General features: G+C 36.8%; 1 protein-coding gene across 1 annotated transcript; it reads left to right on the top strand.

Annotated features, from left to right (window-relative positions):
- The first annotated feature begins 80 nt into the window (after positions 1 to 80).
- Positions 81 to 23,519, top strand: rnf217 (ring finger protein 217). The gene is made up of 6 exons (XM_051875933.1): positions 81 to 1,058; positions 14,751 to 14,981; positions 15,137 to 15,301; positions 16,914 to 17,115; positions 18,210 to 18,281; positions 20,650 to 23,519. The coding sequence occupies exons 1-6, from the start codon at positions 204 to 206 to the stop codon at positions 20,727 to 20,729; spliced, it is 1,605 nt and encodes a 534-aa protein (XP_051731893.1). The 5' UTR covers positions 81 to 203; the 3' UTR covers positions 20,730 to 23,519.
- Positions 23,520 to 27,989: the final 4,470 nt, after the last annotated feature.

Genomic DNA, 27,989 nt, shown 5'->3' with positions numbered 1-27,989 from the left:
ATAAGACAAACGTGTGTCATTGGGACGTTACCAAGCAACGTCACCGTGACTTAATTAATATTCATAAGCCGAAGCTTCGCCGTAGTAGGATTCGTGATTTCGGACCCGGAAGTGGTATAATAGTTACTGGCTCTGTTTTTAGTTTGTGAGTTTGAAACCGGACTGTGTGTGTTTGGCACAAATGGAAAGTTGACCGCTCGGGAATGGAAGATGACTCTTCCGTGCGTGTGAATGTCACCGCGCAAAATATGCCCGGTTATACCGGACGCGACGGGGAATCTGTCCATGTATCCAGCGGGATACGGAGCACTGATTTCGGCCAGGATGTCCGCAGCAGCGAGACGAAGGTGCCATCATCATCATTATCCTCGAAGGATGTTTTGGAATTTCATAAACACAAACATGAGCCGGGAGGCAATAATAAAGAAAATAACGAGAGGGAAAACATAAGAGCCGTGGATATTTTAAGAAGGAATTTTGGTTCTATCAAAGATCCAGAAGATCCCAAAGACCTGGAGAAAGTAGGATCTGGCATCAAACTGAACGATTTGGATCATGAAACGGATGATGAAAGGATGCAATGTAGCACAAAAAGTCTCCAACAAGACATGGAGAGCAACTCAAGATTGGGAAATACTGATGGGAATCATCATATTGATTATAATATTGATTTGAAGAGTGGTGAAGAATATCCCAGCCAATCAAAAGAGCATGTTTACTGCACTGTATACTGTATTGCCAATGATAATTATAGGATACCTGTTGAGAAAACAACAAATGATCATGAGACTACATCTTCATCATCATCATTATCAGATGAGCTGGTTTTATCTCCCACTGACTTGCCAAATTCAGAACTGGACCATGATCCCTATCCAGAGCCCTATACAGTCTCCGACCTGATGGTGTCTGGAATAAACAACTCATATAATGCTGACAACAGTTTATCTGTTGTGTTAACTTGTCGCATTTGTCTTGATGACAAACAAATCATGCCGCTACACTGTTGCAAAAAGGCCGTTTGTGAAGAATGTCTGAAAAGATACATCATCTCGCAGGTATCCACATCCACCCCATCTCATTGCAAATTTGTCCTTTCTTTTCAGCATTGAATAAAAAGTCTTGTTTGTAGGGATGTCCCATTGTTTGTGTCTGCACCTCTAAAGTGAATTGATGCAAACCTAATATGCCTCTACATGCCAGCAATGAGAACCACAGCCTTCTAATACTGTGATATATACCGTGGTACTGAATGCTTACCATATTGTGGTCTTTATAAGCTACACCAAGGTGCTTCAACAATAATGTTTTGGTACTTTTTGTTGGAAGATCACCTGTCAGTCATCCTGATATTTGCTCTTCCTAATTGTTTGTGTTCTAATTATAGCATGTTTCTGTTTGTTAATGGAGAGGTTCTCTGTTGTGCTTGTGAAAACCTTCTCAGCCTGTCCTGTTCTGCTTTAGAGAAGTGATGAATTTCCTGTGTTCTGCTAAGAGTGGCCCTTGTGGTCATCACAGACTTTGTCATCTTAGTACTCCCTTTGCTGCCGAGCAGAGGCCCTTATTGTGTAACGCTGTGACTGTACACTACAGTCATGTCTGTGTGATATAGAAAAGAATGACCATCTTTCTGAGTTCCTCAAAGATGCTTGCACACCAGCATGTAAAGTCTTATGAGGCCTTTATGAGGGTCACAATGGTCAATTAGTCATCCAGACATTTTAATTTGAAATTGTTAATGGTGGTGCTTTAATTTGCATGCTGTACTTTAGGTTTAGCCTCTAGGTTTTTCATTGTAAAAATCTCTTAGAAAAGTTGCATCTTTTAATTAATGCCATTTAAAGCATCACTGCCATTTTTTTTTGTGGTTTTAAGACAGCATGTCAAGTTGAAAATAGTCCAACTTACAAAATCACCTTAAGAACCATTCAATTGCGCTCCATCTAGTTGTTTTTGAACAGAAGAATATGCCTCATTCAAATGACCCCTTAAAGGCCCTGATATACTTAAAGCGAAATCAAAAAACAAACTGGTATGACGTAATTTCGAACAAAAAAAGTTCGTTTGGTGTTCGTTTCAGGAGTTTGAAGAAGCTTGCCAAATCAAACTTTCCTGAAAAGTTCACTCTTGCTGGTTAACACCTTTGAACTTCCAATGGTCCGTGATGATTACGTAATAGGTAGGTGTGGCTCTGAGGCTCCACCTTCTTTGACGTGGAAGTCTTCTCCAGTTCATTTCTTCTGTTCAGTCCGTCGAGGTCAGACTTACGTCCGCGAGTAAAAACAATTTGTAATTCTATTTTATGTTTAATACAGTAAAGCTGCTTGCTTTTAAACAATCAATTGTATAAAGTGCTGTATTAATAAATGTGTCTGCCGAATTGCAGAACTGGTGCAAACATATTCACGTCGCTATGATCAGATGCTTTCTTAAAGGGATAGTTCACCCAAAAATGAAAATTATTCCATGATTTACTCACCCTCAAGTCATCCTAGGTGTATATGTCTATCTTCTTTCAGACGAACACAATCAGAAGTTTATTTAAAAATATCCTGGCTCTTCCAAGCTTTATAATGGTAGTGAACAGGGGGCGTGTTTTGAAGCCTAAAAAAAAAATGCATCCATCCATCATAAAAATAATCCATACGAAGCGATGGGTTTTTGTAAAAAAAAAAATATCCATGTTTAAAACTTTATAAAGTAAAATAACTAGCTTCCGGCAGATGGCCGTACGCATCGATTTGCGGTGGAAGGGTAACCCCTGACCCAAGCACAGAGGATAGAGCAAAACAAAACACTTGTCATGAATTAGAAGTCTAAAATGAGAAATTTTAAAGAGAAATGTCGTCAGATTTTATTATGAGAGAAGAGGAGCCATATTTGCTAAACCACAAGAAGCATCTAAGCTTACGCTACTCCTACATCCTGCGTCATACATCACATCAGGGGGTTACTCTTGTGGCACAAGTCGATTTGTGCAGTATGCGTACGGTCGTCTGGCGGAAGCTTGTTATTTTAATTCTTAATGTTTTAAATATGGATATATTTCTTACAAAATCTCATCGCTTCTCTTCAGAAGGCCTTTATTAACCCCCTGGAGCCATAAGGATTATATTTATGATGGATGGACACATTTATTTTCGGCTTCAAAACAGGCCCCCCCCTGTTCAGCACTATTACAATGCTTGGAAGAGCTAAGATATTTTTAAATATATCTCTGATTGTGTTCATCTGAAAGAAGGTAGTCATATACACCTAGGATGGCTTGAGGGTGAGTAAATCATGTGACGATTTTCATTTTTGGGTGAACTATCTCTTTAACTGCTGCTTTCTCACCGCTGTAATTTTAGTTGTCTGTTTATTTTGTTATTGAGAGGATAGTGCGCAGCACGTATTTACAGTGTGCAGTGTGGTCTGCGTTGGATGTTCACTAACATTATATCGCTGGTCACCTAATTCGAACTTCTTTTTATTCTTTAGCGAAGAACGTAAAAGAACTTCGCCATGAGTATATCAGGAACTTAAGCCATCTTTTCACTGCTTAAAGTTGTGTAAACAACTTGTTGTGTGACTAGAATTGCGACAGTTATATCTGAAGATTGCTGACAGTGAAAAGGTGGCTTCAGGTAAACAGGTGAACCCCAAAACAACCCACGTTTTAAAGGGATAGTTCACCCAAAAATGAAAATTCAGTCATCATTTACTCACCCTCATGTTGTTCCAAACCTGTATGACTTTTTCTTCTGTGGAACACAAAAGAAGATATTTTGTAGAATGTTGTGGTCCAAATAACATTGGACTGCTTTCATTGAAAAAAAAAAAATTGGTGTAGGATTTACTTTGAAAGTTTTTACTTAGAAATTGCTTGTAAATTTCACAAACCGTTGCAAAGAAGTGGCAAGTTACATGAATTGAAATATTTTCTTGTAAAACACAACCCAATAATCTTTGTTTTATTTACAACATAAAATGAAAAATGTTTTTTTACAGTGTTGACTTTCATTGTAAAATAATAAAAATAAAAAAAAAAAGCATTTTTCATTTGTGTTCCACAGAAGAAAGAAAGTCATTCAGGTTTGACATGACTTAAGGGTGAGTAAATGATTTAAGTGTTCATTTTTGTGTGACCTTCATGTCACCCTAAACCAAAAATATGTAGTTCTTCATATCCCTTGTTTGGACGCAATTCTGTAATATCAGGTTCTTAGAAAGAGGAAGAGGGTCTAGAGAAGGTTTTTTGTACCCAGTGGCAGTGAGTCATGTCTCTGGTAAGGGGAGGAAGAACTTGTGCTGTAATTGATTGCTTAATCACTGAGCTCAGCCTCTCTGTGCCCTAATTACATTACATGACTGTTGGCTGAAGGTCTGTGTGCGGTTTGCAGGCAACATAGAAACAATTTGCCCTTCTGGAGGGATCTTGTGGACATAATCGAGTAACGCTGGCTTGCCTGTTGCTGCTCTTCTCTCAAATCAGATTTATTGCCCCTGTGAATGATCTCGGGGGTCAGACAGAGGTTGATGTGATAATGATAGCTGTCTTTTGTGGCTGAAGGTATTGGTCTAGTTTTGTCTTATTCATGCCCAAGCATAACTTGCGTTTGGTGATCTCACTTGGCCTGTTTAGCTGCACGCCTAGATCATTTTTCTCGACTGTGTTCTGGAGTGAACAATTATGACGATGATGCTGCCAAAAAGAATTTTGTTTATATAGCCGCTTGCAGATATATCGCCACTCCTCCCATTGTTGCAGCATGCGTTTTGCTTTTCAGGGACTTACTGTAAAAGTCTGATTACCTGTAAAACCTGTCTGTTTGAATCGTATCAAATGACAGCTTCACAGCTGTGTACAGCATCATAGAGAGGTGGTGTAATGCAGTTTCTGGTTCCAGCTACTTTTTGACTGAAAACATCCTGCTTTGCCTGCTATGTGAGCTTTAGGCACAAGTACAATCATATGCAGTTCACCCAAATTAAATAAAAATTCTGCCATAATTTTCTCACCCGTATGCCATTTCAAAGCTTTATGACTCACTTTCTTCTGCTGAACACAAAGGAAGTTATTTTGAAAGACTGTCTTGTGTTTAACCTCATTGAATTTAGTTGTATGGACAAAAAGTTTCAACTTTTTTCGAAATCAGGGTTTCGGGATAGTTCACCCAAAAATCAAAAATTTGTCATTTACTTATCCTCATGTTGTTCCAAACTTGTGTGAGTTTCTTTCTTCTGTTGAACACAAAAGAAGGTATTTTGAAGAATGTTGGTAACCAGACAGTTGACGGTAGCCATTGACTTGCAATAGTATTTTTTTCCTACTATGGAAGTCAATGGCTACCGTCAACTGTTTGACTACCAACATTCTTTAAAATATCTTCTTTTGTGTTGAGCGGAAGAAAGAAACTCATACAGGTTTGGAACAACTTGAGGGTGAACTATCCCTTTAAAAAGGTCTTAAATCAGAGCAGAAAGGCTTAAATTCATTAAGTCATGGCATTAAATGTTGCAAGTTAATGAATATCTTCCTCAGTATTTTTGTCTTGTTTTCTGGTACAAATATCTTAACATCCTTAAATCAAGATACATTTACTTGAGAAGCAAAATGAAGACATAAAGTCTTGTTTTCTGAGAAATTAAGACAAAATGAACTAAGTTTACACTTAAAGCAAAAACCAATACAGTATATGTCAAAGGTTTTGAATTAAGTAGTTTTTCCTGAGCCCATTGGCAGATATTTGTTCTTTTTTAAATTATAAACTCACTTTATTTTGATCAGTTTCACAGAAAACAGGACTTCTTATCTTATACCTCTTTTCTTCTCTAGTAAATAGGGATGTAACAATACCCTCATGTCACGATTTGATACATATCACGATACTGAACTCATGATACAATATTATTGCGATACTTTAAGACATATGGTAAGGTTAACAAAAAATTAACTGTTGATTAAAATGATAAATTTGGTATAACATTGGGGGTGGAAATGAATAGGCTTGGACTTGGTGCTGGTAACCCAATTCACCGGACAATGGTGACACCAGAATAAGAATATTCATGATTCTAGCGCTGAAAATACAGAAAAATACGAACATGCTTGCACTCTGTCATTGACTAGATATATTTTTAAAAAATGTAGGCCACTTTTTACTGGTAACACAAGACATTTGGCATTATCAGGACCCACAAATATTCCCCCATTGCATTATTACACATTATATTCAACATTATAAATGGTAGTTTAATGTAGAACTGACACTAAAACTCTGTAAACTTGAATTTTTTCTCACACAGTAATTTTCATTTTCGGCAAACTATACACAACACAATACATATTGTCACTATCCACGATGCATATTGTTGCATTTTTGTATTGCGATATATTGTGACACGATATATATTGTTACACCCCTACAAGTAAATGTATCTTGATTTAAGAATCTTTCGATATTTTCACTGGAAATCAAGACAAAAATACTGAGAATACCAAGAACATCACTTTTTTTTTTTTTTTTTGCAGCATGTCCGTATTCTAGTGGTTGTGAGCAGGTATTCAAACCTTAAGCTAATTTTTGTAACATGAATTAAAAAGTAATGGTGATCGCTAGGAAGTTGTATTGTGAAACTTGGAAGTGTTGCTAATACAACTCATTGTGTTCTCCCTAGACATTTACATTTAGAGAACATACTGACATGTTGTGTTCCCTTGACTTTTTCCTTATTTTTTTTTTATTTTTTTTTACTTGGTCTTAAAAAGGTCTTTAAAAAGTCTTAAATCTGCCTTTATAAAATCTGCAGAAACACTGTGAAACATCTTTTTCTTTTTGGGGTGAACTATCCCTTTAACATCTGAGTTTGAGTTAAGTTTCCACTTTTGTTGTATGATTTGAATGATCATTTGTGCACTTTTTCTACTTTTTGAAAATGACATTTGCCTGTATCTTTTCGCAATCCTGCTTTTATTGCAATCATTTTTAGGCCTGTGGGTGCACGATTTCAAAAGCAATTTAGATAATAAGAATATATGAGCTCAAATGAATGCTATGAATATTGTTTGTTACCAGATGAAAGGAATAGGTGAACGGTTAATGTGCACTTTTAGTGGAGAGAAATGGTGAGAGGTCTGCATTACAAAAGACTCATTTAAATAGCTAATATTTAACTTCACAGAGCCACTGTTTCTCATTTCAGCCCTTTGTGTTGGGCTTGGCAAATGGGGCGACCAGTCTAAATGTCAGGTGCCTATGGCAAGGGCGTTTGGTTCATTCTTAGGAGTAATATTTCAGAATACTGGCTTTAGCGGCTTACTTATTATGTTCAAAGACACATGGATTGTCACAATATATTGTATAATATAATGCCAATACAAGTTTCACAAAGATAATTATGGTAACATCCGTCTCATAATTTTAAAAAGAAGAGGTGCATTAGCCTTTCAGAATTGACTTTTAAATTCCTAAATATGAATTGAATTTGAATTAAAGTTTTAGTTAACCCAAAAATTAAATTTCTGTCATTAATTACTCACCCTCATGTCGTTCCAAACCGTAAGACGGAACACAAATTAAGATATTTTTGATAAAATCCGATGGCTCAGTGAGGCCTCCATTGACAGAAAGTTAATTTACATTTTCAGATGCCCAGAAAGCTACTAAAGACATATTTAAAACACTTCATGTGACTACAGTGGTTCAACCTTAATGTTATGAAGTGACGAGAATACTTTTTGTGTGAATCTTTTGTTTCGAATCAGTGGTTCGGAGCGCGTATCAAACTGCCAAAGTCATGTGAACCATTCAAATTTCGAAACCCTTATGATGTAAAGAAGCCTCGTTTACTGAAATCACATGACTTTCACGCTCCGAAGCACTGATTGAAAACAAAAGATTCATAAAGCTTCGAAGCTTCACGAAGCAGTGTTTTGAAATCGCCCATCACTAGATATTGTTGAATAAAGTCGTTATTTTGTTTTTTTGGCACACAAAAAGTGTTCTCGTTGCTTCATAACATTAAGGTTGAACCACTGTAGTCACATGAACTGTTTTAAATGTCTTTAGTAGCTTTATGGGCATTGAAAGTGTTAATTATCTTGCTGGCAATGGAGGCCTCACTGAGCCATCGGATTTTATCAAAAATATCTTAATTTGTGTTCCGAAGATGAACGAAGGTCTTGCGGGTGTGGAACGACATGAGGATGAGTAATTAATGACATAATATTCATTTTTGGGTGAACTAACCCTTTAAGCTCAAAAACAGGATCCAGAACTGTAATTTTATATTATATAATATGAATTTATGTAATAAAAAATACATATTCATGTTATGGGTATGATAACATGTTTTATGGGTATAAATTGTAGAATTGTATAAGGTATAAATTGCCATTAAACTTGTAACTATAGCCACAAACGACATGTGGGTATTTCATCCAACATGTCATTTAGGAGTCTGAGATCTACACATTTATTAATATTTTGTAGTTTATATTTTTAGCAGCATTGTTTCAAAGGGGATGAATAAAGAGAAACTTCTCAGAGGTGTCTAGTGTGCTGACAGCGCTTGGCATGGTAAACTATTTCTGTTTGTGTCTTCCCTGTAAAGCAGCACTGCCACAGCCATCAAAACACTGCTTTTCTACATAGCCTTCAATGAATTACAATTACTGTGATTGGCTGCTCTAAGTGATGTCTTCATTATTATGCATAAACTGTGACTTCTTAGATTCAGTCTGCACTATTTTTTGATTGTTGCTGTATGTACAAAAGTATTCAGTATCATGAACGTATCAAGTTAAAAATAGTTCAGCTGTTTTTTAATTGTGTCTCAAGATCCCTGCATTCTCTTTCATTCTGTTGTTCTCCGTCTAGCTGTTTTTGAACCCCGTGTCTGTTAAACCTTATAATCAACTTAATTATTCAGGGTTTCCTTAAGATCGACTAGTCATTAAAATTAACTAGCTGATTATGAAAATATGTATAATATGCCAGTAATGCCACTAATACTAATAATTGGTACTATATACTACAAGCTCCTTTTTTTTTTTCAAAAACTCTAAATGACAGAAAATGGCCAAGCAGTCGGTTTTCATAAACTGCCTCTCACCGTTTGTACCAGATGTTGGAGCTTTATTTTGTATTTTAATAAAGGCTTTGATTTACTCTGTTGAAAAGAACACACATTTATCTCTACTTTTGCACTGTTAAAGTATCATTTAAAAGCCACAGTGGTGATGCCTAAACATTTTGGAAATGTCTGTCTACCTTTAACTTTTGGCCTTGCTGTGTTGTATATGCCTCATTAGATTTGATCTTTTATATGGAATCAAATCGTGTGATGTTTTTTAGGAGTACTATATAGTTGGTTTCACTGACCTTTCGTAGGTGTGCAGAATAACCGATCCATTTAAATGTATGAATGTATAAACTTTCTGCTAGACTGAATATTACCTACAACCTACTGTAATTGAGATTCATGAGGCCTTAGATTTAAAAAATGTGATGCAGTGCTGAAATGAGGTGATGCAAGAAATCTGCTGAGGAAATGAGAAATGTTTGATTACTTTTTTATGGATGCTACACTGAAAGTGTTTGGAAACACAATTTACACCCTGAGGTGTTCATCCTCTCACCGATAAGCATGGTTTCTCATGCTGTTTGTGTGTTGCGCATGCAGCATAGTTTTCTTAAAAGTCATTTAAGGTTAGGAATGCTCCTCTAGATTATACCTGGTTAGGGCTAATATTATAAACTAGATGTGAAAGATAAGTGTCAATCACTTGTTAAATTCTGCGTCTGCTCTGCACTTTTCCAACAGCAATTTGGTTTCTTTCATACTGTTGACTGTTTACCATAAAAAAAAAATGCTCAAACTCTGCACTCGATTTCACATCCATCAAAAAGATAACTCCTCAAGAAAATAGCCCACCTCAAGAGGCGGTGCTGGTCAATCAGAAAACATGTCAAAGTTGATACAGGATGCCAGCGTGTGACATGGCAGGCAGAAAATCAGACTCTCTATCCATACTGAGAGGATTGTTCACACCTGCGGTGGCTGCTGAGCACCGTTATTGTGCTAGCTGTACGGTCGGCCCATTAGCAGCAGGCTGACAGGTGTAAAAAGGACCGGTGGGTGGCCCTGGGGGAGTTCTAGCACTGCTGTCACCAGTTGGTGCCACGTACTCAGGCAAGGGCTCTCATGGGAGTGCCAGATCTCATTAGGATCCCAAAGTAAACTCCAAGCACACTCGGCTTGCAGAATCTCACCTGCTGCGAGCACAAGACGCCACACAATAAGCCACGAGAGCCCTTCTCTCAACATGAGCATTGTTAGTGCTGTTTACCAAGACCATCTTTTGCATTAGTCAAGTGTGTCATTTATAGGTAAACTGAAGTTGTGGCCCAAATGACGTACTATACACTATGCACTTATACAATGCAATATGTATTCAGTCATCTAGTGTATGAGGTTTAAATGGGTATTTTGTCATCCAACATTGGAGTCTGATTGACGCATATTGATGTACTTTTGAAAAAAATATCTCAAAGTGTTTCTTCTTGTGTGTAAATGTATCCTTAGGTGCTTTTCCACTGTGTGGAATGACTTGGCTCGGCACGACTCGGTTCGGCTCGCTTTACTTTGGCTTGGTTTGCTTTTCCATTGCAGTTTAGTACTGCTTCAAAGTGGGTGGAATTATAGACTGATCATTATAGTTGCGCCACCACCTCGTCTACTGACCACGACACAGCCATTTCCTTTTTCAAGTTGCGTGCGACTGTCATTTAAAGCAAGTCGTTTAAAAAAAAGTCGTGCAGACTGCGAACAAATGATCCTGCAGTGGCTGTTGCTGACTATTTCAATCTAGCGGGTTTAGTGTCTTGTGTCGCAAATGCAGTGACATTGGTAGTGACGATTCTCTCTGACCAATCAGTGATCTGTAGTGTTTAAACGTCACATTTTAGTATCAGTACGGCTCACTTGGAACCTCAACCGAGGTGGTACTAAAAAAGTACCAGGTACTAGTAGGTGCTGTAAAAGTGAGCTGTAATAAGCTGTACCATGCAGTGAAAAAGCGCCACTTGTAACCCAACTAGTAAGAGACAGAAAGGTACATTTCCATTTCTTGCTGACTTTAAGGAAATGCTGTACAATTAGGCTGATTTCAGGTTCAACCTGTCCTAATTGGTTGCGTTTCATAGATTTTTAAATATGCATTTATGTACTCAAAAGTGGCTAGAGGAAGTGCAGCAGAAACGGTCTTAAAGGGTTAGTTCACCCAAAAATGAAAATTCTGTCATTAATTACTCACCCTCATGTCGTTTCACCCCCGTAAGACCTTTGTTCATCTTCCGAATACAAATTAAGATATTTTTGATCAAATCCGATGGCTCAGTGAGGTCTGCATCGCCAGCAATAACACTCCCTTTTTCAATGCACAAAAAGCTACTAAAAACATATTTAAAACAGTTCATGTGACTACAGTGGTTTAACCTTAATATTATAAAGCGACGAGAATACTTTTTGTGCACCAAAAATAACAAAATTGCGACTTTAATCCACAATATCTAGTAATGGGCGATTTCAAAACACTGCTTCATGAAGCTTCGAAGCTTTATGAATCTTTTGTTTTGAATCATTGGTTCAGAGCGCCAAAATCATGTGATTTCAGTAAACGAGGCTTCGTTACGTCATAAGTGTTTTGAAACTTCAATAGTTCATGTGACTTTGGCAGTTTGATATGCACTCCAAATCACTGAATCGAAACCAAAAGATTCATAAAGCTTCGAAGCTTCATGAAGCAGTGTTTTGAAATCGCCCATCACTAGATATTGTTGAATAAAGTCGCTATTTTGTTATTTTTGGCCCACGAAAAATATTTTTGTCACTTCATAACATTAAGGTTGAACCACTGTAGTCACATAAACTGTTTTATATATGTTTTTAGTACCTTTCTGGGAATTGAAAAAGGAAATGATCTTGCTGGCGATGCAGGCCTTACTGAGTCATCGGATTTTATTAAAAATATCTTAATTTGTGTTCCGAAGATGAACGACATGAGGGTGAGTAATTAATGACAGAATTGATATTTTTGGGTGAACTAACCCTTTAACACAACTTTTGTGGCAAAACGCTCAGAAAAAATAGTGGGCAAATATGTCCATCTGAATGTGTATGATTCTAGTGGCTGAGTTTTACCACCCCTAAAAATAATTTTAAAAAATCCAGGCTACTAAATGACTAGTCAGTTGCTGTATGATTTTGATTCATCGGTAAAAGTAACACTTGAGACTCAAGAGTTTCCACAGAACAAGGGCGATTATCTACCATAGTCAAATTTTAGGGAAGAACATTGTAGTAGTAGTAAACAGTGGGCGGTAACTGTTATCAACCTTTCATGGTGTTTTTCGGGTGAGTAAGTGCATCATTTGGGTATTGAAAGTGCACTTTTTCTTGTTGGTATTTTCAGTGTGAACACACCACTCACATTATTTATACTATAAAATTACACAAATTGGGACACACCTTGTTCTTACTGAGGTGATTTTAATGTACTTTTGAAAAAAAAATCTCAAAGTGTTTCTTCTTGTGTGTAAATGTATCCTTGTAGCCCAACTAGAAAGGTGAATTTCCATTTTTTGCCAACTTTAAAGAAACACTGTACAATTAGGCTGATTTCAGATTCAACTTGCCCTCATTAGTTGTGTTTCTTAGATTTTTAAAGATGCTTGTGGCAAAACGTTCAAAAAACAAAGTGGCCAAATATGTCCATCTGAATGTGTGTGACTCTACCGGCTGAGTTTTACCACCCCTTTACAATAATTTAAAAAAATCTAGCCTACTAAATGACTAGTCAGTTGCTGTATGATTTTGTGACTCATCGCTAAAAGTAACACTTGTTCTGTGAAACTCTTACAGGATTAACCATAACCAAGAGTTTCCACAGAACAAGGGCGTTTATTTAGCATAGCCATATTTTAGGGATGAACATTGTGGTAGCAGTAGCAAACGGTGGGTGGTAACTGTTTCTGGTGCTCACATCATGCAGTGAAAGTCAGAAACCAGTCTTGTCTAATTTGGTCCAGAGTGCATTGCTTGCAGATATCGTGGCAGATTTTATTCCAGCTGATTCAAAACTTGCCAGACATCTCTTGACATGTCATTTCTTGTCACCTCAGATAATGTCCACTAAATGCTGTTGCTTGATATCCCTGCATAAAAATAGGAGGGTTGAGAGTAGATTAGTTCTTGCGATGGAAGTGCTCTGTAATCCTGTCGTCCCAAAGGGGGGCCGGAAGAAGATGGGTGGGGGACGTAATCCTCTCGCAGGGGAGGTGCCGATAGTCACAGTCCTGCAGCTGAAGGGCTGTACCAAAACCCTGCTGTAGTATGAACAATGAGAATGAAATGGATCTCACTGATCCATGAGATCCCTTAGCTCCCTCCAGGAGACTGGGAGAGGTCATTCAACACAGATCCATTTATCAACAAAACATACAGCATTCAACCTGTGCAAACTAGTAGGAATGAGCCCCTAGGGTATACATTCCTACCTGAGCCATCTTCAGTCACAATTTACCGTAGCTCAGTGATTGTTTGAGAAAGTGACGTTGATCATTGACTTAGAAGTACCCCAGGTACAGTGTTGCTTGTACAGTGGCTATTTGAGTTGCTTGTGTACACAGATTGGTTGGACTTCCTGCTGCTTGTGTCCTAGCTTGTAATCACTGATTAAAACCCATGATTTCCAAGAACGCTAAATCACTCTTCACACGTCACTGTACAGTTAACCATTTTCAAACAGGGTGGATTACATATTTAACTGTGCATGGAGTCATCTGAAGGCTTAACATTGGATTAAAGGAATAGTTCACCCAAAAATAAAAAAAAATGATCCCATTATTTACTCACCCTTAAGCCGTCCTAGGTGTATATGACTTTCTTCTTTCAGCTGAACACAATCAGAGTTATATTAAGCAATATTCTGGCTCTTCCCAGCTTTGTAATGGCGTTGAATAGTGTCAGAGTTTTTTAAACTCCAAAAAGCACATCCATCTATCATATAAGTAATCCATACAACTCCAGAGGGTTAATAAATGCTTTCTGTAATGAAGCAATGTTTTGGGGTTTTTTTTTAAGAAAAATATCCATATTTAAAACTTTATGAACTATAATCACTGGCTTCTGCCAGCTGCCATACACGCGTTCACGAGAGAGTCGAGTTCCAGCGAAAAGGTGACCTTTGACCTTACTTAGGACATAGCTCCTCTTCTCTTATATCGAACATTTTTCTTTAAAACTTCTCGTTTTAGACTTCTAATTTGTGACCGGTGTTTTGCTCTATCCTCTGCGCTTCGGTGTTTGTCAGTTCTCACTTAAGCTTACACTATGTCATACGTCAGGTCAAAGGTCACCCTTTCACCGGAACTCAACTCTCTCGTGATATTTTTCTCACAAAAACCCATCACTTCACTTTAGGAGGCATTTATTAACCTTTTGGAGTCATATAGATTACTTTTATGATGGATGGATGCGCTTTTTGGAGCTTCAAAAACTATTCAATTCCATTACAAAGCTGGGAAGAGCCAGGATATTATTTAATATAACTCTGGATGTGTTTGGCTGAAAGAAGAAAGTCATATACACTTAGGATGGCTTGAGGGTGAGTAAATTATGGGATCATTTTCATTTTTGGGTGAACTATTAATGCTGCAGATGGTTGTCTGCATGTTAGTCATGTGCAAATTTGGGTTTCTTTTAAGGTTCATGTGGGTCGGGCACACTTGGTGTGTCCCATCACAGAGTGCAGTGGTTACTTGGAGGAGAGCTTGGTGATTTCATACCTGACCAGTGAGGAGCTTGCAAAATACAAGTACTTCTTGGAGCTGAGCAGACTGGACTCCAGCACAAAACCGTGTCCCCAGTGCAGCCTGTTTACTTCCCTGAAGGGTCGTAGCCAACAGACATCCATCAAGAGTGAACATAAGTACAAGGTCAGGTTTTTGTTCATTCTGCAGTTAATAACCTTAACATAAATTATTGTAAATGTGGAATTATTTGCCTAAATTATTTGACTTTCTTTGGTAAAAGACATTTTTGAGTAAGTAAACTGTCCGTGTTCATTATGTCTTCAAATATCCCCCTACAGATTCAGTGCACAAATTGCCAGTTTGTCTGGTGTTTTAAATGCCATGCGCCCTGGCACGAAGGCCTGAAGTGTCGAGACTACAGGAAAGGAGACAAACTGTTGCGTCACTGGGCCAGCGTCATTGAACATGGCCAGAGGAATGCTCAGAAGTGCCCACGCTGCAAGGTATGGAAAAAGGGTTTTCCTTCCTTCTTTTAAATAAAGAGTGCAGTGTACTGTGTAGATGTATTCCAACGTTCACAACGCCACAGCTGACCATTTGCCATGGTATTGATGTCACCATGAGTACATTATCATATGCCCATCCACATTTAGTGCCATTAGTGCCTGCTCATTATTCAGCAACTTGTTGGGGGCATTGGTTGGGTCTCATTTCACATGCAAAGATGTTAGCCAATCACAATGTACACTACTGTTCAAAAGTTTGGGGTTGGTAAGAAGTCTCTTATAGGCTGCATTTATTTGATAAAACATACAGTAAAAACAGTAATATTGTGAAATATTTTTTACAAATTAAAATAACTGTTTATATATATTACTCCAGTCTTCAGTGTCACATGATCATTTAGAAATCATTCTTATATGCTGATGTTCGAGAAAAAGATCTTTTGAATGGTAGTGCATAGGTTATTTGCATATATTTTAGTAATACTTTACAATGAGGTTATATTTGTTTATATTAATATATATGGATATCATGGACTAACAATGGACAACAGCCATTTTTACAATTATCAATCTAGATTAATATTAATTACTAAATATACTATCTTTCATTAATTCAAGTTCAGTTGATACATTAATGTTCATTTATAAAGCTTAAAATGTTAAAAAAAAAATGTTTTAGAATATGTAGATATTAGCATTAGCATTAATAAATGCTGTAAAAGGATTGTTTATCATTTATGTTAGCTATGTTACTAGAACCTGAAGTCTTCCTGAAGTCCTAAACATACAGTAACAAAAATGAGCTGGTTTAAATTTAAGAATCAGAGAGAGAGAGTGGAAAATGTACATTTAAAACCCATCTATTACACTTTTAGTGCCAGAAACTTGACTAACATTGCAAGTAGACTTGCTACAGAAATGCTACAGAAATATAAAACATGGCCCATTTAAAACAAATAGGAGTTCAGATAAACAGAGATAGTCAGTGTAAAAACTGAATGTTCCCATCCAAGATAGTGAAGAAGGATTGTGTTTATTGTGTGTTTCTCTTTTCCTTTCCTCCTGTCTAATTCTAATTACGGTCTTGGTAAACATGGCATTGCAGGATGTCACAAGACTGGGTATGGGCAAAGAGATTCTGAATTAAAGTTCACTTGAGACCATTTTCTTTCCACTGACACAATTTCAAGAGATCAACAAGTTCTACAAGGCGTTGCTGTTTTCCATCCAGACATTTGCATTCATAGTGTTTTGGAGGACATATCGTAACATGAGTGTTTGGCATACCTTGCACATACCTGAGCTAGATACCTGAGGGCTTAGCTAAGATCTTCCCATTGAGAACCTTTCCTTTGTGAGCAAGTTTCTCAATCTACAATTCTGAGAAGTACATTGTTTGTTGGAATAATCACAGTGTAATCATTCTAAATGATAATTTTGTGAGCTTTAGGCTTTCACTAATTGAACATGTCGCTGGCCCAGATTTAGGAAAATCTGCCCCACTAGCTTTTAGATCTGGCTGAAAAATTTAACCAATATGTGAAAAAAATAGATGCGTCTTTGTGAATAGATTACTCATTGCCAGATTATTTCTTCTCTATACCAACAGATCCACATTCAGAGAACGGAAGGCTGTGATCACATGACCTGCACGCAGTGCAACACAAACTTTTGTTATCGATGTGGGGAGAAGTACAGGCATCTGCGCTTCTTTGGTGACCACACCTCCAACCTGAGTGTGTTTGGATGCAAGTACCGCTATCTGCCTGAGAAACCCCATCTGCGCCGGCTGGTCCGAGGCTCTGTTTGTAGTAAGTTGGATGCAAATCAATTAATAAAGTTACTAGAGGTTACCTTGGAAATATATCTTGAGCTAATATGGGTTATCTTGAGCTTTCTTGTCCAATTGTTATCATAATGTGCTTTAGGTGCTCGGAGAACCTGCTTGTTTCCAATATACAAGTATTTTTCTGTATATATACCAGTGTTTTCTACAGGATTTGTTTTTGCATTGCACTCTTTGAACCCAATCACATTTGGGAATGCTAATTCTTTAACTGTATGTTAGAAACAACTAGCCAACAATTGAGACAGATTCAAGATTTAATTGCATTTTGAGTCAGGCATGGCCAAACATAGTGATTTTCAGTGCAACAATTCATTAATTATCCGACCCATTCATTAAGTGAGAAAATGCAGCTCGACCTGATAATTCATACATTTAATACTGATCCATGAAGTGCTTCACTCTATTCAATAGAAGTAACCAGCAATTCATTTGCAAACAGTTGTGCCATAAGGACGACTCAATATAAAATTGCATTATTTATGTATCATCTGTTTTATTATCTTAACTCATTCAAGCTCACCACTAAACATTATAACTGTATATAACTATAAAGTTATATATCTATATTTTTATATTTATATACAACTGCACAAACCCTACACTTCCTTTTCCAGGAATGAAATACGAGTTCACTTCTATGTTTTGTCACAAAAACAAAATGTCCTGACACAACTAGAGAACCTGAAAGAACAGTTTACACAAATCCAGACCATGCTAGTTTAGAATCTCCTGATAACGGCAGTTAGTAATAACACAGAGATATGACCGGCTCTATGATCTGCTTTTAGTTTGCAAATCTCTGTGTATACTTTACATGAGTCAGTGTTTGTGTGGTGTCCTCAGGCTAGTGCAGTGAACCGTAGTACAATACCCAACCATCCATACATCACAGACACAAGTGTTTGGTCCACGGGTCACAGGGTTCACTTTAATCAAGTGACTTGCTCAGAAAGACAAATGCACTCCATCCATTTCTCTTTAGCTCAGAAGTAGATAAGAATTCTAAATGTGTTTGTTTTTGTGAGCCTGAATGCTTTTGTGTTGCTCGTTCCACAGTGAGTAAAGTGCTGGTGGCTCCAGTGGTCATTGTCCTTGTGGTGGTCGTCGGAGCTCTGGCTTTGGTCATAGGTAAGGATTGTGTAACACTTCCTAAGTGAAGCTCACAAAGCCTGTCAGGAACACATCTGGGTTATATTGCATCCCAAAATTAAAAGAAAAAAAAAAAGATTAAATAAATACAAAGTTCTGTCATGAAACTCTAGATGGCGCAGGCTAATAGGTCCTTAAATGGTTAGTTCACCTAAAAATTATCCCATGATTTACTCACCCTCAAGCCATCCTAGGTGTATATGACTATCTTCTCTCAGGCGAACACAATCAGAGATATATTTAAAAATATCCTGGCTCTTCCAAGCTTTATAATGGTAGTGAATGGGGGGCGTGATTTTGAATCCCAAAAATAATCCACACGGCTCCAGGGGGTTAATAAAGGCCTTCTGAAGCAAAGCGATGGGTTTTTATATGAAAAAAAATAATTTAATGATTCTTTTTATTATATAATGTTAATGAGATTCATCTAATCTCAAATTAGAAAAGGGACTAATGAAAATTAAATGAAATAAATCAGTTTTCAAACAAATAATTTGAGGAGAAGTGCACAGTTCTAAAATCATTATGGTCCTGAAAAAAGACTTAATATGCAAAATATTAGGATATATATATATATATATATATATACATACAGACGTGGACAAAATTGTTGGTACCCTTGATAAATATGATCAAAGATGACTGTAAAAATAAATCTGCATTGTTTATCCTTTTGATCTTTAATTCATAAAATTAGCAAACATCTAACCTTTCATTGAAGAAAAAGAATTGAAAGTGGGGAGAAAATCACATTATGAAATAAATGTTTTTCTCCAAAACACGTGAGCCACAATTATTGGCACCCCTAGAATTTTTTATGAGTAAAATATCTCTGAAGTATATTCCCATTCATATTTACATTTTTTTTTAGCACACCAGGGTGATCATGAACATGAAATTGTCCAGCCATGACTTCCTGTTCCACAGGAGTATAAACATGAGGAAACACAAAGGCCAAATTCCCTTAATCATTCATCACAATGAGTAAAACAAAAGAATATAGTTTTGATGTGCAGCAAAAGATCGTTGAGCTTCACGAAATAGAAAATGGCTGTAAGAAAACAGCTAAAGCATTGAAAATCCCCATTTCCACTATCAGGGCAATAATTAAGAACTTCCAATCAAGTAAAAATGTTACAAATCTGCCTAGAAGAGGACGTGTGTCTAAATCGTCCTAATGCGCAGTGAGGAGGAAAGTTTGAGTGGCCAAAGACTCTCCAAGGATCGCAGCTGGAGAATTGCAAAGATTAGTTGAGTCTTGAGTCTCAGAAAGCCTAAAAAAATTATCAAACAGCACCTACATCCCCACAAGTTGTTCGGGAGGGTTTCAAGAAAAATCCTCTGCTCTCATCCAGAAACAATCTCCAGCATATTCAGTTGTCAGACACGACTGGAACTTCAAACAGGACCGGCTTCTATGGTCAGATGAAACTAAAAAAAGAACTTTTTGGCAGCAAACCCACCAGATGGGTTTGGTGCACACATGGATAAAAAGTACCCCATGCCCACGGTTAAATATACTGCTGGACCTTTAATGTTGTGGGCCTATTTTTCTGCTGGAGGTCCTGGACATCTTGTTCAGATACATGGTATCATGGATTCTATCAAATACCAACAGATAAGAAAATAAAAACCTGACTGCTTCTGCTAGAAATCCAATAATGGGCCATGGTTGGATCTTCCATCAGGACAATGATCCAAAACATCAAAACCAACACAAAAATGTGTCACTGAGCACAAAATGAAGCTTCTGCCATGGCCATCCCAGTCCCCCGAACTGAACCCTAAAGAAAATGAGTGGAGTGGAGTGAACTGAAGAGAAGAAGCACCAACATAGAGCTGGGAATCTGAAGGATCTGTAGAGATTCTGCGTGAAGGAATGGTCTCTGATCTCTTGTCAGGTGTTCTCCAAACTCATCAGGCGTTATAGGTGAAGACTCAGAGCTGTTATCTTGGCAAAAGGAGGTTGCAAAAAGTATTGAATAAAAGGGTGCCAATAATTGTGGCCAACGTGTTTTGGAGAAAAACATTTATTTCATAATGTGATTTGTCCCCCACTTTCAATTCTTTTCCTTTAATGAAAGGTAGATTTTTGCTACAGTCATCTTTGATCATATTTATCAAGGGTACCAACAATTTTGTCCACGTCTATATATATATATATATATATATATATATATATTATGCAAAATTATGCAAAATATAATATACATATATATTCTTATATTTCTATTTTTTGTAAAGCACTTATTGGTACACATTACTTCAGATTATGATTGTATGACTAGATGAGTTGATGATTGCAGTGTGACCGAGCTGTCCTGTGTTGTGACTGATCTCTCTGCAGGCTTGTTTGCTCTGCCTATCTACTACATCTGTAAGCGGAGGAGGAAGCGCTCACAGGGGTCGGGCCGCTGGCTGTGCTGATTCAGCTTCGGTCATCCTGCTCAGGACCTGGACACACAAACACACACCCCAAAAATAGCCCTGGGTGCCAAGTGACCAAACACTGGCCATTTAGATACAACAATCACAACGTGCAGTTTTCCTGTTCGTTGCATCTCGTGAATATCTTCAATTGCACAGTGACCCTCTCCTCCACATGACGTCTTTGGCATCGTGATCAAAGACTGTTTGAGGAGATTTTGTTTTAGGATGTTTTATTTATAAGCCCCAAACTCATTTGAATTCAGTTCATTTTTAGGAATGGAACTATAGACTTGTAATAATTTCCTGCAGGATGTGTTATGCAGTGGAGCCACACAGTGTGAATGATATTGTTCTTTAATCTATTTATGACGTGCATCAGATGTTATAATCTGTAAGCGTTTAGAGCTTGATGATGGTGAGTTGATGAATTAATGTCTGTCCCTCTTTATCCCCTCTCGATCCCTCCCTCCCCTTCATGCTGTGCCAACATCCGCTGGAATTTGCATGATCAACAAAACACGTTTCTGTCTACTACACTGTGGAAAACAAAAGGTCCAGAATTACACAGGACCCAGAGCTCCACGCCAAGACATATAGGTCATCTAGGTCATGCAAATCAGTACTGTGTCATGCAAAAGTGTTCAAGCTCTGTGTTTGCACAAATCTAAAGCTGTTAACCAAACACAGAATACACTGCGGGGTCCAAAAGTCTGATACCTTATTTTCTAATTTAGTATTTATATTTAAATTAGTTCACGCTAATTGTTATGCTGATAATAGAATTTGAAATATTAAAAACATTTGTTTTCTAACTTATTTATATATATATATATATAGACATATATATATATAGACATTTGTTTGCTAATTTTTGTATAACCTACATTTTTAAAAGTTTATATATATGAAAATTGTATATACATACAAATATATAATTTACTAATATATTTTTCTTTTAATACATTTCAAAAATTATATGTGTGTGTGTGTGTGTATATATATATATATATATATATATATATACAGTATATAAACATTTAAAAAATTTATTAAAAAATAACTTGGCAAACCAATGTTTTATATATATATATATATATTAAATGTATATATTACAAATTAATATCCAAAATATTTATTACAAACTTTATCAGCGTAACAATTACAGTGAAAAGCTGAACTGAAAAATGTGCTTGAAGTTAAGAATATTTTAGTAGTCTATTTTCTTAGTCCCATTTTATTATCAAATCAATATTAAATCAACATTCACCATAGTTACTTTCTTAATGCACATTCAGTGTCTTAATGGGAGTGATTTATCTGTGCATGTTATTCCAAAGGAAAAAACTCTTCTGATGATGACATTACCCAGCATGATTTGAGAATGGTCCAAAGAGCATCTTTTGCTGCAACGGCATCAAGAACATCTGACCATCTATACGAGTTCACATAATGAATATCAGAAATTTGACCTAAAAATGGTGAAAAATTGAAATGATGTTGATTTTAAGTGTGGTCTCAGACTTTCAACCCCTACATGGAAGCATAGTGCATGCCTTGAACAAACTGTTAGATGCATTACATTTTCTACTTGAGTGTATATGTTCATTCAAATTTAAAGTCCATAATATGGACACTTTGACATTCTTTTGTAGTATATTTTAGCTTTGCACACTGAGCGACACAATGCTCGAGACTATCAGCCCAATAGGCAACCCTGCTGTATATTGCACAGTGTTATAGATTCACATCCACTGTAATCCATTGCCATGTGTTCGGTTTGTTTCAATCCCATGCTGTTACAAAAACCAAATACTGTAGCATGCCAACAAATATATAACCTTGACCATTAGACATACTACATTCACTCCACTACATGCAATGAAATTTAAACAAAAGGCAACCCATAAAGCTTCAAGTCCGACGTCTGTCCCATGTTGATTTGATTTGAGCTAGCCATTTAATACTCAAACAAAGGCTGGTCTGGAGGGAAGCCAGAAAGTGCAGGGAAAAGCATTGCAGGAAAGGTTTTAACCATAGCAACATGGTCTGGCTGGAGTATTAGGATTAAGGCAAATGTCTAAATGTCTAGGTCTAATACTCATTTGGGAAATGCCCTATACAAAATCAGTGTAATGCCATCTTCAATGCCATCTTCGGTTATAAGTGGTTTCGGAGACAATCAATTATGAAGATGCACTCAGGCTGGTAGTGAATGCCACTGTTATTCTCAGGGAGAATTTCGTCACATCTGCTATATTATCACTCCAGTGCAGATAACTGAATTATCTGTACATATACATTGAGGAAGACAACAGAAATCGGTCAGAATCAGAATGTTAGCTAGTAAACGTCTGCTGTTTTCAACTTGCTAACATTATGAACTGAAAGCTTTGACTGCCAATCTGGTGCTGTTATTTTTATTTTATTTTTTAATTTTTTTTCTCCACAGACTGTGCCTTTTACCAATGGGATTGAAATTTACTTGAATGAACTTTATGTTCATTTTGTATATTTTGAGAGCACATCTGCTGTGATTGATTTCCAAACACCTGTAATATTTTATTCCCTAAATATACTAAATTATGTGTCTGAATCTATAGCACAACACCTGTTACATTCATGTTTTCTTTTTAAAAAATGCACATTGTAATTTTTTTTTTCATTGTTACATTTGCTGCTGCACTTTATTTTCAGATTTAGAAAGTCAATTCAGGCCTGCAGACAGCAAATATATGTCTTTATCATATTTAATTGAGAATTAAATGGAGCTGCCAACATTTGGTCTCACTTGGGTTTAATTAGTGGTGTTTGCTAAGAAAAGTATTACTATTATAATTGCTCATACTTAAGGTTAGTCATCTGAAAGAAGTATTGTGCATGTATCCCATGATCCACAGTTTGTGCTACAGATACACGACTATTTAAATTTTACGTTCCAGTTATTTCTTTTTTCAAAAGACATTCAAACTTTTATTCAGCAAGGATGCATTCAATCGATCAAAAGTGACAGTAATGACATTTATAATGTTAGAAAATATTTCTATTTCAAAGAAATGCTGTTCTTTTGAACTTTTTGTTCATTCATAAAAAAAAAAAATGTATCAGTTTACACAAAAATATTAAGCAGCGCAACTGTTTTCAACATTGATAATAAATGTTTCTTAAGCATTAAATCAGCATATCAGAATCATTTCTGAAGGATCATGTGACACTGAAGACTGGAGTAATGATGCTGAAAATTCAAAGAAGTTAATCTTTTGCTATGCTACAATGATTCTAATGTTTATTTTAGATCATATTGTCTGGCAAGAAAAACAAGCTGACAAGTTTATCTCCTAACAAAATCTTACTATGACTAGGCTATAGATGACTATGTGACCTAAATCTACCTCAAGGAAGTGTGGTGACAGTGGTCGCTGCTTAATGAAAGCTTTCTGCTGTGATTTGCATGTGCAGCGAGATCAGGTATGCAAGTCTGACCATACTTTGCCGTAAAATAACTATTGTCTTCTTTTTCTCATCTACAGAGCTGTTGTCCCTCTCATTATGCGGTCTGGGTGCAGCTGTCAGCTGAACTAGCAGCTGTTGCTAGCTAAGTTTAGAAACGTCACCCGTGTGGAAGGCTACTAGCTTTTACAATAACATATGAACAGTGTTGGGGGAAATGGCTTTTAAAAGTAATGCATTACAATATTTAATTACTCTCTAAAAAAAAATAACTAATTGCGTTACTTTTGGTGGAAAGTAATGTGTAAGGGGCCGTTCACATAGAACGCATTTTTCCATTCCAATGTGCTACTTTTCCATTGTTTTTCTATGTAAACACACGCTAGACGGACGTGCAAAACCGTTGTGCTCACTTCTTGCATCTTTTGCAGTCTCGCGCATGACATGGCGTTCTAAAAACACTTAGCTCAAGTTAAAATCAATTCAACTTTAAAAAAAAAAAAAAAAATTGTCTCGAGACCTTGCGTTTTTTCCCCATTCCACTGCCTGCGTCTCGCGTTTTTCAAAGCAAAAATGCATTCTGTGTGAACGAGCCCTTATGTTACTTTTGCGTTACTTTTTCTCACCTGGGCTTGCTTATTTGTTATTAATAACAAAAAAAGTTCTATTTTTGGCAAATGTAAAGGCCTTTTTGCACCAAAAGTGAAATGAATAAGCCTCAGGCCAGGGTTGCCAGGTTTTCACAACAAAACCCGCCCAATTGCTCCTCAAAACTAGACCAAAACTAGCCCAATCTCATTTCGGGGGGCCCCACGGTAAAAAAATGCATTCCGGGGGGTAAAATATCACGTTATTTGGGGTTGATTCAACCCGCGGACATGAAAAACAACCCGCGGCAACAGTGTAACACTGCATTCACACGGGGCGTCGGCGTTAATGCTTGACGGAGGGCGTGTCTGAAGCTTGTGTTGACGCGACTGTTATAGTGAAAACAGACAATCACGTTACTTTCCGGTGTTGCATAAACGCAATTGGCTAGCGACTGTTCTAGAGTGATTGCATAAGGCGATCTGATTAGCTGACGCCTGCGTTGGCGCTTGAAAAGTTGAGAAATCTTCAACTTCTGCCGCTTACAATGCGAGTGAAGCAACGCGACGGAACCCACAATTCAGTTCGGCAACGCATGACGTCACCCATTCAAGGCAAACAAGAAGCGCCAACGCCCCATGTGAATGCAGCGTAAAAGTAACACAATTTTGCGGGAAATCCGCGGACTTGGCAACACTGCCTCAGGCTGAAGGAAATGCAGATTCACGCGTGTACAGTAGAGGGCGCTGACTTCCTCGTCGTTCCAAACTTGTATGACTTTCTTCTGTGGAACACAAAACAATATATTTTGAAAAATGTTTTTTGTCTATATAATGATAGTCAGTGGGGTCTAATATTGTTTGTGTTTCAATTTCACACAAGAAAGAAAGTCATACAGGTTCGGAACGACATGAGGGTAGTAAATGATGACAGAATTTTCATTTTTGGGTGAACACATTTAATCCTCATGTTGTGTTCCGGTCATTTTGACCCGGAAAGGATATTCTTTTTCCCAAAAAATGCTAGTTATAATGTTATCGCATTGAACTAAAACTTACTGACTTTGCCTACAAAAAAATTGCTTATATAAATATCTCATTATGCTTTGTTATTGCCAAATATTGGATTCAATCTTTTTATCAACTTGTTTTCTTTCAAGTAGGATAGGTTTTGTATTTCTTTTTTGGAACTGATTGACCGTAGGCCTCATTGATCGGAGCTTATGCGCCTCAGTTTTGACTGAACCTTTTTCATAAGCTCAGATCAATGAGGCCTATGATGAATCAGTCCATTTTACTGAAAGAAAACAAGTTGACAAAAAGATTGTGTCCAATATTTTGTGATAATACAGCATAATGAAAGATTTATAAGCAAAAAAAGGCCGGTCATTTTTGCCCGGGAACACCAAATTAGTTAAAGGATTGCCTCTTGTAAAGTCTGAACCTACACCGTTATCTGCACAATGACACAGCATCTAAAGCATTCCATTAGAATATCATTTTTTGTCCATAAGTGAAGATCACCATCTGGACACGGAGCATTAGCAAACAGAGATTACAACATGTCACATGAGTCACAGTTTCCTCAGGTTTCCTTCTTTGTCCCTCCCTGCTGGTAGTCTCTGATAATGCACATTCCAGTCAAATCAATTTCCTGCCTGTCTAAGCACTTTGTTAGAGCTTTGCTGGCCGAAGAGCTGCTTCCTGAGGTCAGGTGACTGACTGACATCCTGTTGACACCAGCTTCCTGCTGCTCCACCAGACTCTAATGGCAGTGCAGACCAATGAAGTATGACAACTAATATCAATCTCTGTCAGGTTAATACAATAAAAGTGTGACTCACATTGGTGTATTAGTTCTTACTCTTGGAACTTGGTGCTGCAAATATTATTGACTTATTAATGTCGCAGTGCAGATTTATGCTAAATGACTAAATGTAAATTAGGTTTGCAATATATGAAAGTCGATGTTTGTGATCTAGGCAAGGATCTTCTTTTGTATACAAGGGCACAACTCTCCAACAAATTAATATTATATCAGATATCAGAATATAAACTATGTTGAGGTAATGATGTTTTTTGGGAATGTTTTTCTTTCTTGTGCTGCATTCTAATTTTAACAAAAAAAAAAAAGGGTAATAGCAAAGATGTTCTTCATGTACTAAATGTATTATTCTTTGGTGGTCAAATGTGATTTAGTTTGATTAAATGTATTGCTCATGGATTTTATTTATATACGGTGATGATGACGTGGTACCAATGATGATACCATGGGGACAGGTAGGCTTATACAGTATGTGGGTCAAAAATATAATATTAACAAATACATGCAACAGTTATTTTTTATTAACTCTTTCAAACAGACATGTTTAATTGAAAATGAAAGTATTTTTATAAACGCCATGGGAGGACATGGCAAAAATAGTTATATTTGTTTATAAAATGCCCTAAAATTTTCTTCCTTCATATCATTCATAGCCAGTATTTTTATTATCAATAATAATAATAACAACAGCAAGATTTACAGAATCTTCATGTGAATTTGGGACTGATTACTGTGGTTCTTTATAAGTGGTCATTTTGAACAAGTCTGACATCTGGTGGTCAAAATAACAGTGACATTATTATGTATTTCAAAATTGCCAATGGTGCATGAAACACTTGTGAAGCTTAGGAAACAGCAATAGCATAATTATAAATAATAACTGAATACTTGTAGTATATTTAAGGAACTCAGCACAAGTAGGCATACGTGTAAACAGCTACTAAGAAACAAATAACTTGATTATCTTCTTGTATTACCTGCCTTGTGCTTCCCATATGCATCTGTAACAGGCCAATGATAACTACCCATTTAATTAAACTGAGCTATTATTTTGTGGGATAATCTGTTCTGTGTTTGTATATCCATGCTTGAAGTGCTGTTGACCCATTACAGTTTTAATCTTCCTTATTACAATAAGGAAGTTTAATAATTGTCTTAAAGCTCCCATAATCACATCAATAAACATTAGCTCCTGTTACACATCATTAAGCGCTTTGCATAACTTGGCACAAGCAGTGCTTCAGTTGAAAACTGAGCATGTTCTATTCTATTCTATTCTATTCTATTCTATTCTATTCAATTCATATTTTTATACTAAATTATTATTTTATTTATAATAAATAAGTCCATTGCATTCTCAGGCCAGACTGTTTTTCCGTGTCTCACCAGAAGATGCCG

The sequence above is a fragment of the Ctenopharyngodon idella genome, chromosome 20 (genome assembly GCF_019924925.1).
Source record: "Ctenopharyngodon idella isolate HZGC_01 chromosome 20, HZGC01, whole genome shotgun sequence".
In the NCBI taxonomy this organism is placed as follows: Eukaryota; Metazoa; Chordata; class Actinopteri; order Cypriniformes; family Xenocyprididae; genus Ctenopharyngodon; species Ctenopharyngodon idella.
This window is presented reverse-complemented; position numbering and strand designations above follow the sequence as displayed.